At 46.1% G+C, this 17,985-nt stretch overlaps 1 protein-coding gene across 4 annotated transcripts in view; it reads left to right on the top strand.

Annotated features, from left to right (window-relative positions):
- The window catches only part of celsr2 (cadherin, EGF LAG seven-pass G-type receptor 2), a 363,231-nt gene that overhangs the window by 279,754 nt on the left and 65,492 nt on the right, over positions 1–17,985 (top strand). For all 4 annotated transcript variants that reach the window (XM_038819553.1, XM_038819551.1, XM_038819549.1 and 1 more), the window contains exons 9-10: positions 1,927–2,093; positions 17,244–17,429. In XM_038819553.1, coding sequence (XP_038675481.1) covers positions 1,927–2,093; positions 17,244–17,429 — 353 coding nt within the window. The remainder of the gene's footprint in view (positions 1–1,926; positions 2,094–17,243; positions 17,430–17,985) is intronic.

The following is a 17,985-nucleotide window of genomic DNA, read 5'->3' as shown; positions in this document are numbered from 1 at the left end:
AGGATGCGCAGAAGATCTACAAGAATGTTCCCAGGGCTGTAGAATTGTAGCTGCCAGGAGGGATTGGGGTTGGTTCCTTGGAACAAAGTACACTGAGCACTGACATGATTGAAGTACAAAATTGAGATATAGATAGATTAGACAGGGGGAACCTGTTTCCCTTGGCAGAGTATTCAAAAACCAGGGGTCATAGATTCAAACTCAGTGACAGAGGATTAGAAGGAAAATTAGGAAAAATGTCGCAGAGGGTGGTGGGTGTCTGGTATTCGCTGCCTGAGTTGGTGGCGGCGGCAGAGACCCTAAACTCTTTTAAAAAGTACCTTGATCTCCAGGGGGACATGGTAGCATGGTAGCCAGGGACCCAGGTTCGATTCCCGGTTTAGGTCACTGTCTTTGCTGAGTCAGCACGTTCTCCCCATGTCTGCATGGAGTTCCTCCGGGTGCTCTGGTTTCCTCCCACATAGTTCCGAAAGACTTGCTTGGTAGGTGCTTTGGACATTCTGAATTCTCCCTCAGTGTACCCGAACAGGCGCCAGAGTGTGGCAACTAGAGGATTTTCACATTTACTTCATTTCAGCATTAATATAAGTCTACTTTTGACACTAATAAAGATTGTTCTTATTACATGGTGTGAGCTCCAGGGCTATGGGGTGTGTGCAGGAAGATGGGGCACCTGGCGGCTTTGGGTCAGCATGGACAAGATGGGCCGAATTGGCTCCTTCTGTGTTGTATCATTTCTATGGTTCCCATTCTTATATAGCTGTTGTAATCCTTACCCACAAATATTTAGTGAGGGGTGATCATGCAGTTGGGAAGCCCTTTAATGATATGCAAATGTTTTTAAAATATGGAAATTAGGTCTCCACACTTTGTGGGTGGGAACCTCATTATGACACTGGCAAGGGGCGGGTTAAATCGAGAAACAAGATCTTGCTGGCGAGAGTCTCATTTCCTGACTCCTGCAGGATTTTGTGCCCATGGTGAACACAGGGGCAAATAGTACGCTCACGGTGAACACAGGGGCAAATAGTATAATTATTGACTACCCCTGTAGAATTGCCTGGCAATGATACTACTGCCACAAGAAAAATGGTCAGTTGGATGAGTTTCATCAGGAAGTTAATACTTTCAGCAGCATGGGAAGTGAGGCTGCATGGGAAGGAATGCATTTCTTTACTGCTAGGTTGCTTGACATAATGTGGGAATGCTTTTTAACAGAGAAGTGGGAGCTCAGAATGGACTCAATGTTCCCCATGAGTACCAACAGTGTTATGGTCCAAGAACAATGGATTGCAGGGCTTTCAGTTTTGTTCATTTGCCTCCATGATGGAATATCTCTTTTACCGGGACCTTTCTACGAATTCTGATTGTGCTTAATTACAAACTGATTTATCTCTTCTGTTCTTTTATTCATTCAACCTGTGTCCCAGTATCATGAATCTTGGGCCTTCCCCATGGTTTGTCAAAGTAAAGAAAGCAAGTAATAGGCACCCCTCATATTTGAGCTCAGCAGACACTCACCAGTTTGAGTTAACCGACGTGTGGTAAGCTAAAATAAAACAAAAATGCTGGGAATACTCAACAGGTCTGATAGCATTGATGCAAAGAGTAACAAAGTTAGTGACATTTTAGGTCAATTACTTACCATCAACTTGTTAAGCTAATGTGCAAGAAGGTGAGAATGTATTGACTGTGAGGTCTCACATTTTTCCCAATTTGCAAAGTACATCTTCTAAAGGGTACGAAGAATTTGCAAGCCGCAGCATTCCAGGAAAGAGCTCCTCTAAATTTGCAGATGATTTATTTAGGTCGCTAGTTATTAATTGATGGTGCTATGGATTGAAATGTAGCTTTGCAGTTTGGTTAATATTTCACGACAACTTCCCATCAGCTGTAATAGTGAACTGATTTTTCTTTTTGTCCCAGTAATGGTCAGTCCCCAAAGGTTCCTGGGCAACAGCCTTGTTTCATGGAGTAATCTTACCAGCACAATCACCTTGCCCTGGTACATTGGGTTGATGTTTCGCACACGGCAGGCAACTGGCATCTTTATCCGGGCAGACGCTGGGCAATTCTCAACACTCAGTGTTCAGGTTGGTAATTTCCAACGTTTTTTTTCTTAAAGCTTAACAGATTATTTGTATGGACATTTTGTTTTGTGCTAATATCCTGTGTTATCCTGGAAGCAACATCGAAGAACAGGGATTGGGTGGGCACAATACTTCAAACCTTTTGAAAATATTGTTAGTTATCTTTTAACCATTAAGTCAGCTGTCAGCAAGAATGCTAGCGTGTTTAAATTGAAAACAAAGATAAAAGAATACAAATGCCTCAAGGAAATATTTGTACGGTGGATAATCCACATTGAATTGTTTGCTTAACTTGTAGACTGTAGCATGCCCAGAACTACTGCTTTAGCAAATTTTCAATCCACACTGTCATATCGAAACAAATTTATATTGCATAATGTCACTGATGTAATATTAGCCATATAGTGAGCATCAACACAGCACAATTTTAGTTCAAAGTAATTTTTTAAAAAGTGAGCACTAATTTTGCTCACCCTGTCATCTGTTTCTTCAGAGATTCCGTTCATTATTATTTTCTCGGTTATATTTTTACCTTAAACTTTTCTTCCTGTATCATTTTGCCTCAGTAGCACTCTTCCCGCTGATTCCCTACTCCAGAATTTGAGTACATAATCTAGATTGACATTGTTAGGCAGTGTTGCAGGAGTACTACTTTGTTACGGGTGCCAGCCTTCATTTGAGGTGTTAAATGGAGCTTCTATCTTCATGATCAGTAAATAATCCAAAAGCACCAGTTGAAGGAGAGCGGGTATCTCAATATCCTGGTGAATACTCTTCTAACTCATTGTTATGTGTGCTCTGCCTAATACAGGTCCTTGGCACAGATTAGTCTTTCCATGTCTCTCTATCCTGCGCCAGTCTTTCCATTTGCCAGTAACTTCCTTCCATTTTCAAACCATTCAGCATCGATATTCACTTACTTCCTCTTCCCTCTGTAACATCCCTTACAAATCCATTTCCTCCCTGCCCTACCCAGTCTCGCTCTCTTTCCACATTTTCCTAATTGCATCCAACAAATTTCTTTGCTCACTCTCCACAGCACTTGATCATTTGTTACTGGTTAGTTAGATAACAAGTTCATTATTTGTTATCAAACTAATGGTAACAAAATTGATTATCTGGGTTATCTGGGTCGGATGCTACATTAACCTGCATCAAAACAGTGATTATTATTTAAAAGGAGTAATGTGTTGACTGTGAAGTGCTTCGAACATCCTGAGGACGTGTAAAGCTCTATATAAGTGTAAAGCCCTTCTCTTCATTATGAGCCTGAACTATCATGTGTCATTTCTATTCTAACTTTAAATTTTTTAGTTAATTTTTCGCCTCCGCTTGGAAATGTAAACAACTTTCAAAATGGGATTTCATGGGCTGATGGTCAATCCAGGCGTTAGATTAATTTGAAACTTGACTTGTAAATTATTATCTAGGGACATTACAGATGTGGCCATCTCCTTGTCAAAGGAGGAAGAGGATGGGACAATGGTGTAAAACCCGGGCAGGTTAACCTGCATTTGCTGCTGGGAGGGCTAAGAAGCACTTTGGATGCACAGACCTATTTTCTCATCATCAAGGGCTTCCAGCTTCATTTTACAAGTTAGCTGCAGTAATTGAGTACTGTATATCTACCTGTAAATAATTCAACATCCAGCGGAACATCTGCAAAGTGCATGGCACCATGAACAACAACTACTGAAATATTACTAAAGTTAAAGTATGGACTGCAGAGTTCAGTCGCACGGATTTGTGATGTCAGTGAGTTGGAATGTTGTGGGCTCGGGCTGCATTGCAGCACAATGGTTAGCACTGCTGCCTCTTAGCGCCAAGAAACCTGGTTCGATCCCGGCTCCGGGTCACTGTCCGTGTGAGTTTGCACATCCTCCCCATGTCTGCATGGGTCTCACCTCCACAACCCAAAGATGTGCAGCGTAGGTGGATTGGCCAGGCTAAATTGCCCCTTCATTGGAAAAAAATAATTGGGTACGCTAAATTTATTTTAAAAAGAATATTGTGAGCTCAAGCCCCAGTCCATTACTGAACCAGATAATCTAGGCTGCCAATGAAGTGCTGCACTGAGAACATTTTGAGTCTAAACGTGTTGTTCTTCAGATTAAATCAAAATCCTTTCTACCATTATAGGTAGATGCAAAAGAGCCCATTTTATTATTCAAAGGGGAGTTGGGAATTTTAAACGCTCTCAAAACAGCCCAGTTTCCTGGCAAATATTTAGCTCCCTGTCATCAGCAGTAAGGTAATTAAGTTGGCAATTTATTTCATCGCTCTCTATGTGCACATTACTGCCACGCTCCTTACATTACAACAGACACTACCCTTTAAAAAAAACGAATTAGCTGGGTAGCAGTTTGGCATGTCGTGCATTTATGAATCGTACAGTTTAAATGCAAGCTATTTCTTTCTTATGAATAATACCAGTATCTGTTATGTACACAAGAAGGAGTAAGCCTATTATTAACAGTTATGGAACACAATAAAAATCCATTGCAGTAAATGATACTGTGAGGAACACAGCTGATGTTACTACCGATTAGTCAGGTCCCAAAGTGGAACCCAGCTGCATAGACATTGGGAGGGATTCTCCATCCTGCCAGCTGGCCAATGGGATTTCCCATTGTGGGCACGCCTACACCGTTAGGAAATTCCCCGGGCAAGGGTGCCCTGCCAGCGCAACGGAGAATCCCAACAGTGGAGTTATGTATGAAGAGTCATAAGACTGTCAATGAACTTTTAACAGAAAAACAAATCATTTATATGGAAAGACAAATCAGTTATCAAACAAGAACAAATTAACTACAGCACACTATTCCTTCATCCCAGCTATACCTTGGGCGAAGTATAATGGCTCCTGTGCGGTTAAGTGGTCACTGAGCCCCTGATCTTCAACCTTTGACAATTAAGGATTAAGGACAATTAAGGACCATGACGTGGAGAATGAGGCAACTGAGAGTGGTGAAGGATATATGATGATGGCCAGTTGGTTGGACGAACATGATTCGCAGTAATGTGAGAGCATAAATACTTTCAGAAGCGGACAAGGGCCAGGCCAATCGGCACCATGGATACTCAGGCTTGCACATCTTGTGATCCTACTGCTCTCATGCCCATAATACCCAAAGCAACTGGGCAGTCAGTGCATGATCTATGACTTAAAACCCAATGGGGAGTCAAATATTCCACCAACCCCTGCCCAGTCCTCAAGTTGTTTGTCCTGCCTTCTCAGAGAAATGTGCAGCCAGCCCATTGGGCTGGCACCTTTCAATAATTGGACTCCCAGTCAAATCAGGGGCCCTGATCCCGCATGGCCATTGCCACAACATGTGGGAGATTGTGCTCAGCTCTCTGGTGCTCATATAGACAATAACAGTGACTGTGAGAAGGCCCTCATTGAGGAAACCTTGCACTATAATACCTGAGTGGTGCCACCAGCTTGTATGGTGAAAGCGAGCTTCCAGGAAAAGCATGCAGTTCAGAACTAGGAGATAGAAAGAAACCCATTGAAATAAAAGAGCTCAGACAGAATAGGTGCTCTTTCTACGAAGCATTTCAGAGTTAATGGAGTACGAAGTGCAATATCTGAAAAGCTCATGTGAATAAGGTAACGGCTGACAGACCAGGGCTTGTAAACGTGTAAGGGCACAACATGGAATATCAACAGGGAGCCACAAAGCCCTTGAAGCAAGCAGAGAGCAGACTAGCCATTGCAATCAGACTAGGCTTTGAAATTTACCTCAAAGTAAATACTTCAAAGGATCTGCCGCAAACCCATTCTTGGGGTTAATGGGATCGAAGGCTATGGGGAGAAAGCAGGATTAGGCTATTGAGTTGGATGATCAGCCATGATCATGATAAATGGCGGAGCAGGCTTGAAGGGCTCCTATCCTCTATGTATCTATGTATATGTATGTAAATCAGAGCAGACTAGCTGCATGATCCCATCCTGGGGGAGGTGCCTGACCTCAAGCCCCAATGCCCCAGCTCCTTTTGAGGACCTCCCACCACTGCCCCCCCTTCTCCACCACACTTTGCCAAACAGAGAGCAGACTAGCCACATGACCCTCATCCTGGGGGAGACCCCTGACTTGAAGCCCTCCAGCCCAGCCCAGCTTCTCCAAGCCCCAGCTCCCTTTGAGGACCTCCCACCACTGCCTCCCTCCCCCCGTTGCACCTTGGCAATTGTTGAATTTCCCATGTAGACCCTGTAGGTAAGTGCTGAGCAGCATTGACCTTCTTTCTCCCCCTCAGAGTACATGGCGCCTTGACCCTGCATTTATGGATGAGTAGTGGCTACCCGCAGGATAGGAATGGGGGGGGGGGGGGTTTGCATGTGTGGTAACATGCCTCTTTAAGTAGCAATCCTTCGTGGGCGATGTGACCTGCCCAGGACCTATGGGGATGGAGCATGAAAACCTGGGTCTATCAGATGTTAGGAAATGGACCTGGTAGGAGAGAACCATCAGACTGACCTCTGCATTATTGTTGCGCATATATGTATATATAGTTTGTTAGGTATCATAGAGTCCCTACAGTGCAGGGGGAGGCCATTCAACACATCGAGTCTGCACTGACCCTCTGAAAGAGCACTCTACCCATGCCCACTCATCCGTCCATTCCGTCCTATCTCCGTAATCCGATACCCTAGCCTCCACATCCCTGGACATAAGGGGCAATTTAGCATGGATAATCCACCTAACTCGTACATCTTTGGACTGTGGGGGGAAACCGGAGCTCCCGGAAGAAACCCACACAAACACGGGGAGAACGTACAAACTCCACACAGCCACCCAAGGCCAGGATTGAACCCAGGCCCATGGTGCTGTGAGGCAGCGCTGCTAACCATGTGCCACTGTGCCGCCCATGATTGTTAATAAATCACAGTTGTGATTTAACTCTACCCCGCTATGCTACCTCACGCCACCACATTGGCGACGAGAATAAATTGGAGCAGTCGCAATAGGAAAATGTTTTCAATATTTGAAGGGGAAGAGTGGCCTCTCGGAGACCTGCAAAACAAGTAAAGAGTCAGAGTTGAGGGAAATCTACCTTCACAATTGTTCACCAGCTGAGACAGGGGTTGAACACTGGGATTGTGTTTTCACTTTAGAAGATGTGGAAAATGGAAGGTAGTGAATGGACGCCTGTTAAACATCCTGCCCAAACTAAACGAAAGGGAAAATAAGGCAGGGAGCATAGCAGAAAGCCAATCCATTACCCTCTATTTACCGTCACCACAAAAGAAAATTAAATCAGCCAAAATCTGAACCCACTTGTTGGGGCTAAAATCTGAATAAAATCAGCTGTAAGTATCAATTTCAGAAACTTTCAGCTTATCTTAAAACTACAACTGATCGAATGTAAAACCTCTTTTACAACTGATCTGATTAGTAGATATCGACAACCTCTAATTTCAGTGAATAAACTGACATGTGGGTTGGAAATGTCAGTTTAAAAGACAGACGCCAGCATATATTAAATTTGTGGGGGACAATCTGGCTGCTGATAAATAAGTTGCCCTTATTTAAATGACATAGTTAGATAGAAACTGAAGAATACATTCTCAGGATATGTTCGTCATTTAATTTTCCCATGTTACTCAACCAGATTGTTTATGACATGATGACAGTTGTGAGTGCTGTCTGTGCTGAAGAGTTCACAAAAAAGATTAGGAACATGAAATGAAAATTGAACCGTTCTTCTAATGGAACCAGCTTGTCTAGAGTCCATTGGATGATGATGTATGAGTGATTTTATTGCTTAAACGTGTAGGCTGATATCAGTTTTACTTATCCTATAAAATATGCTTTTTCTAAATGAAAAGTGCCAGGATTGCCACTTTGGACCCATGCCAATTTGGGAAGTTATAGCTGCCAATTCTGCTCTGACTCAGCCTGAGGAACCTGACTGGGGTTTGCTGGTGTGTGTGTGTGGGTGTGCGCGAGTGTGAAACATTGATGGAGGCAATAGGTCAGTCAGTTTGGATAGTCGTAGAAGTTAGCAGAACTGGACAAATTAAGCTTGAGCCTCATAGCATATACTTGATGTCAGCTGTTGGTAACACTCTCAACGCTGGGTCAAAAGGTTGTGGGTTTGAATCCCACTCGAGGGACCCGAGGAGGAAATCTTGTTTATGCTCCTGTGCCCAATGAGGGAGTGCCATCATGGACGTGGTGTCTGTGACATTATTTCAAAGAAGAGCAGGAAAATTATCCTGAGTGTCCTGATCAAGATTAACCCTCAATCGGGGCAGCACAGTGGCACAGTGGGTTAGCCCTGTTGCCTCACGGCACCGAGGGCCCAGGTTCGATCCCGGCTCTGGGTCACTGTCCGTGTGGAGTTTGCACATTCTCCCCATGTTTGCGTGGGTTTCGTCCCCACAACCCAAAAGATGTGCAGGCTAGGTGGATTGGCCACGCTAAATTGCCCCTTAATTGGAAAAAATGAATTGGGTACTCTAAATTTAAAAAAAAGATTAACCCTCAATCAATATCACAAAATTGATTATCTCGCCCTCATCACATTTCTGTTTCAGATTTTGTTGCGTGTTTATTGGCTGTGTTATTTTTTTACACTACAATGGCGACTACACTTCAAAAAGCATAAAACAGCTTTACTGGCAGCAAAGTGATTTGGGGTTGTGAGATACACCATATAAATGCACCATTCCTTTTACTTCAAAGTAAATTAATTTAAACAATTGGAAACAGACATTTGAGACGAGGAATACGCTTAAGTTTAAAATAATGAATGTATATGGAACATGACAGCTCTATCAATGTAAAATGCAAGGCTTCTTCCAGATGCTTGGGATCAATAACATGGTGACAACTGACCCCCAAGGTGCTCAGCACAGAGGCCTCATGTTCCAATGTGGTAAAAGACTTTTGTCTTAAATAATAGAGTTGTCTCGCAATCAAGTTTGATTATTGCTCCAAGATCATTGTGAGGCTGTCTTTAGATTTATACGAAGAATATAAAAGCCTGGGACCCAATGAAATAACCAGAGAAATGATTGAAGCAACAAGAGAACTAGGAATTGAACAACTGACGATAAGTCTGTTCTTGATCTTTGCCAAATGAGTCATGTGCTAAAGGCCATCCTCTGAATCCTAATGACCAGAGATAGAGGGAATATTAAATTAGAGATTTCAGACACTCACTGATGCTTTGTAGCAGATAAAGGAACAGGAAATGCAATCTATCTTGGAAATAAATTGAGTACATTTGCCCTTGTCCTTCTTGCAATAGATTCTCCTTCCCCACATCCTTGGTACCCTACACTGTCCCACATAAAGCTCTGGCACAAAATAGGTTTTCAGCTGCCCTCTACTGGTCAAAGATGTCAGTGTTGTATCGCTGGTCCTCGGAGCACATAGTGAGAGTTACAGCTGTACGTGGACTTGGGTTATCATGCTGTTTTGTGGGCAAGCATGGAGATCTTAAGACTCATGTTACAAGTGACCCTGAAAGAGGAGACTGTCTTCTGTCCTGTTTGACTTAAATCTTGATCTTAAACGCGACGGTGTTGGATAAATTGTATGAACTGTCTCTGATTTGTCATGATACTTGCCTGACATCCAATATTGGAAGAGCAGAAATTTCCTCCAGTCAAATATGGGGAAGGCAAAAACCTAGGGGGACAAATTTTGGACTGCCCCAAGAATGGATGTAAAACCACAAGGCGTTATTGTCCTATGCACATGGTGTTCAGTGCAGGCAGCATGCCAACATTGAGCTGCCTGTGCATTAATTGTTGCATTCAGCCAACCACAGCTGTCCCGTTCACCGGCTGCATGCATCAGCAGGGGAACCAATATCATTATTTGCAATTGTGCACTTCTTAAAGCTAGCCTGGACTTTTTAAAAGGTAGACTGGACTTCTTAAAGCTAGCCTGGATCTCATAAAGCTAGCTTGGACTACTTAAAGCCAGCCTGCACCTCTTACAAGAAACATGGCATTGTGGCTGCTGGAGGTGCTTTAATCATTGGCAATATTGCCGTACAACAGCTGACCATGGGGGAGCATGTGATGCTGCGTTAGAAGCCTTCGTGGAGGTGGAAAGGACAGGAGATACTCTGTAACTGGACAGGGGAAAGGGGGGGGGACCCTCTAGACACATAATAAAAATGGATCAGAAATAAACATTTAGCACCGAGGACTTAGATTCTGTGTTTTGAGAAGTTTAATGACTTCATACAAGTGGTCAGTAAATGAATCTTCAAGTGTCACATCCTGTTAGCATCACCAGCCTCAGCCATTGCTTAATTCACATCACTCCCATCACCCACCTACCGACAACTTCTACTAATCAGAACTTACACCAAACTGCTTTTGCTTCACCTCACTATCATACACTCAGTAATATTGGAAGCTAGACACCCATATCACCTACGCACACTGCAGCTATTCATTCATTCAGGGCATTAACTCAAACATGATCTCAAACATGTTGAAACACACTCACTGACACACCTCTCTCTCTCTCCCTCTCTGCTGCAGAACTTCATAGGAGCACCAGTATAGGCAAAGACAGGCAATACGGAAATGCACAAGGGGGATTAGGGTTGTGTGAAATGCGGGCTGACTTCATTTATAAATTTAGTTTGTAATGAGTATTTTTGTTGCTTCTTATCTTTATGATCAAGAGAATGATGCGATTGTCAGTGACAAAGGGAAAATAAGGTAGGGGCTGTTGACAAATGGGGAATTGGGGTTTCACATACAGGTATCACACTCGATTTAGTTCTTCAAGAGCATTCCCGACAAAGGTTGAAACCTCCCTCCTCTTTGTCTTCCTTTTCCTCCCACTTCTGCTGCTCCTCATCAGCTTTTCATCTGATAGGTGTAGAAGGAAGCCATTGGCCCATCGAGTCTCCACCGACCCTACCTAGGCCCTATCCCCGTAACCCCATAAACTGCACACCCTTGGACACCAAGGGATAATTCAGCATGGCCAATTCACCTAACCTGCACATCTTTGGACTGTGGGAGGAAACCGGAGCGACCTGGAGGAAACCCAAGCAGACACGGGAGAACGTGCAGACTCTGCACAGATAGCACCCAAGGCCAGAATTGTACCCGGGTCCCTCGCGCTGTGAGGCAGCAGTGATAATCACTGTGCCACATGCAGCAGGCCACAAATCCCAAGACCCTCATCAGCTAAGAGCACTACAGGGTCCTCCAGAACAGCCCTGGTAGTGGAGCTTTTGCTTCAGGGCATCACTGGCCTGTTCTATCAAATTTTGTAGCGAAGCTTGGTTTTCATTATGTGCATGCTATGCGTGTGCATTCTGAATCTGTCATCAGCCATGTGGTCAGTGGAGAGCTTCATGACCGGACACAGCCCTGCATGATGGCAGCAATTGCCAGGTTTTAATGATGGCCTCTTTACTGAGTGCCAAATCTCTCTAACCTTGCTCATTGCTGAGAATTGCTCCCTGAACATCTTGGGCAGATGTAGCCTCTGACTGAACTCTTCTCCTCCTCCTCCTCCTCCTCCTCCCCTCCACCTGGATGGCCTCTGCTCATTCTTCCAATCATGCTTAATTCCTACAGGAAGGCCTATTAGTGTACTCGTGTCTAGCAACAGCTGGTTAGCACAGAGGTCAGCAGGAAGAACATCAACAGCTGCTACACCACTCCCAATAGACATTTGAATGTACGTGCACAGGAAGTAGGAACAGGAGTAGCCCATTGTGCGTCCCGAGCCGGCTCCACCATTCTCCTAGGTCACTGCTGATCTTCTACCTCCGCGCCATTTTCCTGCACTATCCCCATATCCCTTGATATCTTTAATATCTAAAAATCCACCAATCCCTGTCTTGATAATACTCGACGACTGAACCTCCACAACACTCTGGGGTAGAGAATTCCAAAGATTTTTCACTCTGAGTGAAGAAATTCCTTCTCATCTTATTCTTTATTTATATAAATTTAGAGTACCCAATTATTTTTTTTTCCAATTTAAAGGGCAATTTAGCGTGGCCATTCTCCCAACCTGCACATCTTTGCGTTGTGGGGGCAAAACCCACGCAGACACGGGGTAAATGTGCAAACTACACATAGACAGTGGCCCAGGGCCAGGATCGAACCCGGGTGATCAGCACCGTAGGCAGCTGTGCTAACCACTGCGCCACTGTGCCGCCCCTTCTTACCTTATCCTTAAATGACTACTTATTCTGAAACTGTCTCCCCTGGTCCTAGACCCCCTTCCGTCCTACAAACCAGGGAAAATATTCTTCCTGCATCTACCTGTCAAGCTCTATAAGAATTTTAAATGTTTCAATGAGATCACCTCTCATTCTCCTGGGGCAAAATTCTCCGACGCCGCGCGGGGCGATCGGACCCCGGCGGATGTCCCCACGGTGGCCAGGCCCGCGATCGGGGCCCACCGATCGGCGGGCGGGCAAGTGCCGCGGGGGCACTCTTTTTCTTCCACCGCCGCCACGGCCTCCACCATGGTGGAGGCGGAAGAGAATCCTCCAGCGCGCATGCGCCGGTGGTGACATCAGCGGAAGCTGATGCACTGGCGCATGCGCGAACCGGCGAAGGCGTTTCGGCCAGCCCGGGCGGCGGGCGTCAAGGGCCGCTAGTTACAGTTTTGCCGCCAGTCGGCCTGGCGCCAACCACTCTGGCGCAGACCTAGCCCCCAAAGGTGCAGAGAATTCCGCACCTTTGGGGAGGCCCGACGCCGGAGTGGTTGGCGCCACTCCGCTACGCCGGGACTCCCCGCCTCGCCGGGTAGGGGAGAATCCCGGCCCTGATCTCTGGAGAATAAAGACCCAGGTCGCAATTTAACCGCAAAGAAATCTTTGTCCAGTTTTGGCCATGTTTAGTAGGCACATTTAGCGAGGTGTTTCTTGGCAGCTGCAGCGGCGAGAAACATCCTGCTATTCAGCGGCACTTTGCCATTTTTTTGGAGTTTCTCTTTGTGAGCCCATGAGGAAAGGCTCCTCACAGATCGGGGCACCATTTTGAAGGCTGACCTGATCTTCCTCCACTCCCTTTCAGGCCCCTCACTCCCTCCTCACTCCTCCTCTACCTGGTAACGGCCGATGGGCCTGATCCCTGGCATTGCCAGCAAGGCAGCAGGGCGGTGCCCTGACAGACTGGCACTGCCATCCAGACACCTTGGCAGTGCCAGGATGCCAGTGGGAGTGCAAAGATGCCATCCTGCACTCTCTCTGACCACCCAGGGTCTCCAATGGCCTGGGAGACCCCCACGAGTGCCATTACGACTGGTCCCCTGTGTGGAAACCAGTAATAAACAGCCCTGGAGAGGTCTTCCATGACTCAGTCAGAGCAAGATCCAGAGCACAATGTCACTCGAGACTCCATTAAATCTCGCAAGGCATTTCACGCGTCGCAAATTCTGCGAGAGGCCTCTCGGGGGAATCAACGGCCTCATCCCGACTCCAAGTAAGGCGCGACGAGGCTGTTAATTTGCTCCCTCAGTCTCCTCAACTCTCCTTCTAGGACAATCCAGCTATCACACGAATAAGTCTGATGAATCCTCGCTGCACCCCCTCTATATTCAGTATACCCTCCCTTGGGTAAGGAGACCAAACCTGTACATAGTACACCAGGTACAGTCTCACCAACAGGCTCCATACAATTGCTGCAAGATATCTTTACTACTGCACTCAAATCCTCCTGCAATGAAGACCAACATACCATTTGCCTTCTTAATCACTTGCTGCATGTGCATGTTAGCTTCCAATGACTCATGAACAAGGACTCCCAGGTCCTTTTGGACATACAACCTGTCACCATTTAAGAAATACTCCGCCTTTCTGTTTCTCCTACCAAAGTGGGTGACTTCACATCTTCCCACATTATATTCCATCTGCCTAGTTCTTGCCCTCTCATTTAGCTTGATTAAAAATCTTCTGGAAACCTCTTTGCATCCTCCTCGCCACTCAAATTCGCACCCAGTTTTGTGTCATCAGCAAACCTTTGGGCCCTGCATTCAAATCATTGATATAGATTGTGAATAGCTGGGGCCTGAACATTGATCTTTGCAGTACCTCACTAGACACAACCTGCCAATCTGATAATGACCCATTTATTTCTGTTTTCTGTCGTTCTTGTGCAGGTCCCACCCTCTCCAGAACTGGTCCCTGTGCATCAGAAATCTAAAGCCCTCCATCCTATGCCGTCTCTCCAGGCACGCGCTCATTTACTCTAACTTCCTATTTCTGTACTCACCAGCACGTGGTGTTGGGAATAATCTTGATTACAACCTTTGAAGTTTTGATTTTATATCTCTTTCCTAGCTCTCTCAAATCTGCTTTCAGGATCTCATTCCTATTTTCTACCTATGTCATTGGTCTCTATAGGGACCATGACCTCTGACTGTTGACTCTTCCCCCATAAGAATGTCCTGCACCTGCTCAGCGACATCCTTGACCCTGGCACCAAGGAGGCATATATCATCTTGCAGTCATGTTTGTCGCTGCAGAAATACCTGCCTGTTCTCCTAATTGAAGCCCTTACCACTATTGCTCTTCCACTCTCCTTCCTCCCCTCCTGTGCAGCGGAGCCACCACATTGTGCCATGGTCTTCATTCTGGCTGCATTTGCCTGAGGAACAAGCACCCTCACCAGTATTCAAATTGGAACACTGGTCTCTCTGCAAAATAAACTCAAGAGAATGTTGCCTGGTCCTACTAGGTTGTCTGGTGGTCACCCATTCCCTCTTTGCCTATACTCTTTAGACTACAATGAAACCAAGTCCCTGGCCATGTTGTCCACTTAGTTCTCAACCTCATGGATGGTCCACAGTGACTTCAGCTGTCGCTCGAGTTCCAAAACCTAGAACTTTGTCGCTACGCCGGCCGGCGTCGGGGCTGGCCGAAAGGCCGTCGCCGGTCGGCGTGCGTCCGCGCAAGCGCCGGAGCATCAGCGGCCGCTGACGTCACCACTGGCGCATGCGTGGTGGAGGGGGTCTCTTCCGCCTCCAGCATGGTGGAGGCCGTGGCGGCGGCAGAAGAAAAAGAGTGCCCCCACGGCACTGGCCCGTCCGCCGATCGGTGGGCCCCGATCGTGGGCCAGGCCACCGTGGGCGCACCCCCCGGGGTCCGATCGCCCCGCCAGGACCCCGGGGGCCCGCCAGTCCCACCTGCACAGATGTGGTTTAAACTACGTCGGCGGGAGAGGCCTGACAGCGGCGGGACTTCGGCCTATCGCGGGCCGGAGAATCGCCGCGGGGGGCTCGCAGATCGGCGCGGGGGGCACGCCGACCGGCGGGGTGTGATTCCTGCTCCCGCTGATTCCTGGGTGGCGGAGAATTCCGGCCACGGCGGGGGCGGGCTTTACGCCGGCCCCGGGCGATTCCCCAACCCTGCGGGGGGTCGGAGAATTCCGCCCATGATGCTTCGAACTCTGCCTGCGCTCCACTCCATTCCTTTTGGGCGTTTTATACGCCTGCCAAGCTCCTGCTGCTTCCAATATGAGATAAATACTCGACCAGTCTGTTACCTACCTACTTCCCTGTGATTTTGAATTTTTATAGAATGCAGGTTCTGACTGGTTCCTGGTTACAGGACAGTCTTGCTGCTCTTGCTGTTTCTAAAGTGCAAGTCTCGCTCTCTCTGCCTTTTGATCAGCCCCACTGTTTCTGCTGTTTCCCAATTCAAGTAACTATGGCAAGCACCAAATATTTGCAGGAAGAGGCAGAAGAAATAAACCAGCAACTAACCTGAAAGTGGCTGATGATTCCTGAAAGTAACACCGGTGAGGGTAGGGATGGTAGTGCTGTTGGTGCAGGGGATCTTCGTGCTGTCAGCACATATTCAGCTATTCCGGATTAAGGGAAGGCATCGGTCCGAATGTGAAAATCCAAATGGCATCACATGCATCAAATCGGTAACCGGATGGTGTCCAGACTGCTGCAGGCGCCGCATGGTAACATAGTGGTTAGCACAGTTGCTTCACAGTGCCAGGGTCCCAGGTTCGATTCCCGGCTTGGGTCACTGTCTGTGTGGAGCCTGCACATTCTCCCCTTGCCTGCTCGGGTTTCATCCGGGTGCTCTGGTTTCCTTCCACAGTCCAAAGATGTGCAGGTTAGGTGGATTGGCCATGCTAAATTGCCCTTAGTGTCCAAAATGGTTGGGTGGGGTTACTGGGTTATGGGGGTAGAGTGATGGTGCGGGGCTTGGGGTAAGGTGCTCTTTCCAGGACCGGTGCAGACTCGATGGGATGAATGGCCTCCTTCTGCACTGTAAATTCTATGATTTTGGAAACAAGCCCACTTGACGCACCCAAAAGATGAGTGCTGTTGACACTAATATCACCCCCATCTTTTCCTGGCTCTCCCACAAACTGCAATCCTCACCCACTGACTCAATCCCTTAACCTGACCATTGTGTGATGCTGAACCAGACCATTTACAGCCTCACAATCATGTTTGACTCTGAAATCAGTTTGCCACTCTATATTCTCTCTCTTACCAGGATCACTCGCATTCATGTCCATCTCTAGCCCTGCCTCAGTCCAGCTACCGCTGAATCCCTCGTCCATGCCTTTGTTACTTCTTGACTCCCCAAGCCACATTCTCACCTTGCGCCCTCCATAAACTTGAGCCCATCCAAAACCATATCTTAAATTGCACCAGTTTCTACTTTCACCCATTACCCCTGTACTTGTTGACCTACATTGGCCTCCAGTTCAGCAAAACCTCAATTTCAAAAAATCTTACCCTTGTTTTTAAATTTCTTCATGGCCTCACCCCTCCAATTTGTCTTCTGGCGCAGCCCCAGTTTTTAAAATTTCACCTTAGGTGGCTGTGCCTTCGACTGGCTAGACCCTAAGCTCTGGAATTACCTCATTAAATCAGTCTGCTTCTATACCTTTAGTCTCCTCTTTGATGACATTCCTTAGAACCTACTTCCTACCTGTCCTAATATTTTTTCCATAATAATAATTGCTTATTGTCACAAGTAGATTTCAATGAAGTTACTGTGAAAAGCCCCTAGTCGCCACATTTTTGACAACTCATCTGTGCACTGCCTTGGGATGTTTTCTTTTATCAAAGGCACAATATAAAAGGCAAATTGTCACGGTTGTTGTTTAGTGAGGTTGTTTGTTTTTCCTTTTGTGTCTATTCATTATGTTTAACAGTGCTATTCCCATCTTTGCAGCTGGATGAGGGAAATGTGATGTTAAGTGTGTATCGCTCGAGCAGCCGGGTCACAGCACTGACAATGGACCAAATAAAAGTGAATGATGGTGATTGGCACCACTTGCAACTGCAACTTAAAAGTTCCAAAGATGGTATGGAAACAAAATACACAGCTCTCATGTCTATAGACTACAAACATCACCAGGTAATGACTGTCAATAAAAAGATATGCTTCACACTTTTGATTTACTGTTTCTGGATGGAAGAAAGAAGAAATTATGAATTTGTATGTCATAAAAGCTGCCTGAAAATATGTTTCCTTATAATCTGTACATTGAGGAGCATGCCAATGACTCGGGGAGTCAATGTAGTGAGAGGGATTTTGCTGCTGATATTGCCTTTCAATCGTTGAGTAAGTGTGTGTGCAAAAACAGACCCTGAGTAAGGAGATAAATGATGAATAATTAAATGACTCTTTCGTGTCCAGGCTCACTTGTGAAGAGTCAGCAGTTGAGTGAAGTGTAGAGGTGTCACTACTTATTACTACTCATTTCCCCCAGAATGAGTCACCACCTTCAAGAGAGGTGGGCAGGAGGGCAAGGACGAAGACGGACAGAATTGAGGCAGCATTATCTTTCAACAATTGCGAAAAAAAATCTAAAATCAGCGCATGCTAATTTGCGCACAAAAAATATCATTTGTTGAAGTATCTAAAGGATGTCTACCCCCTACAATGTTAGGATCAGTGCATTGCTTCCATT

This window comes from Scyliorhinus canicula, chromosome 15, assembly GCF_902713615.1.
Source record: "Scyliorhinus canicula chromosome 15, sScyCan1.1, whole genome shotgun sequence".
Taxonomy (NCBI): Eukaryota; Metazoa; Chordata; class Chondrichthyes; order Carcharhiniformes; family Scyliorhinidae; genus Scyliorhinus; species Scyliorhinus canicula.
The sequence above is the reverse complement of the archived record's forward strand: the minus strand, read 5'-3'. Positions and strand labels throughout refer to the sequence as shown.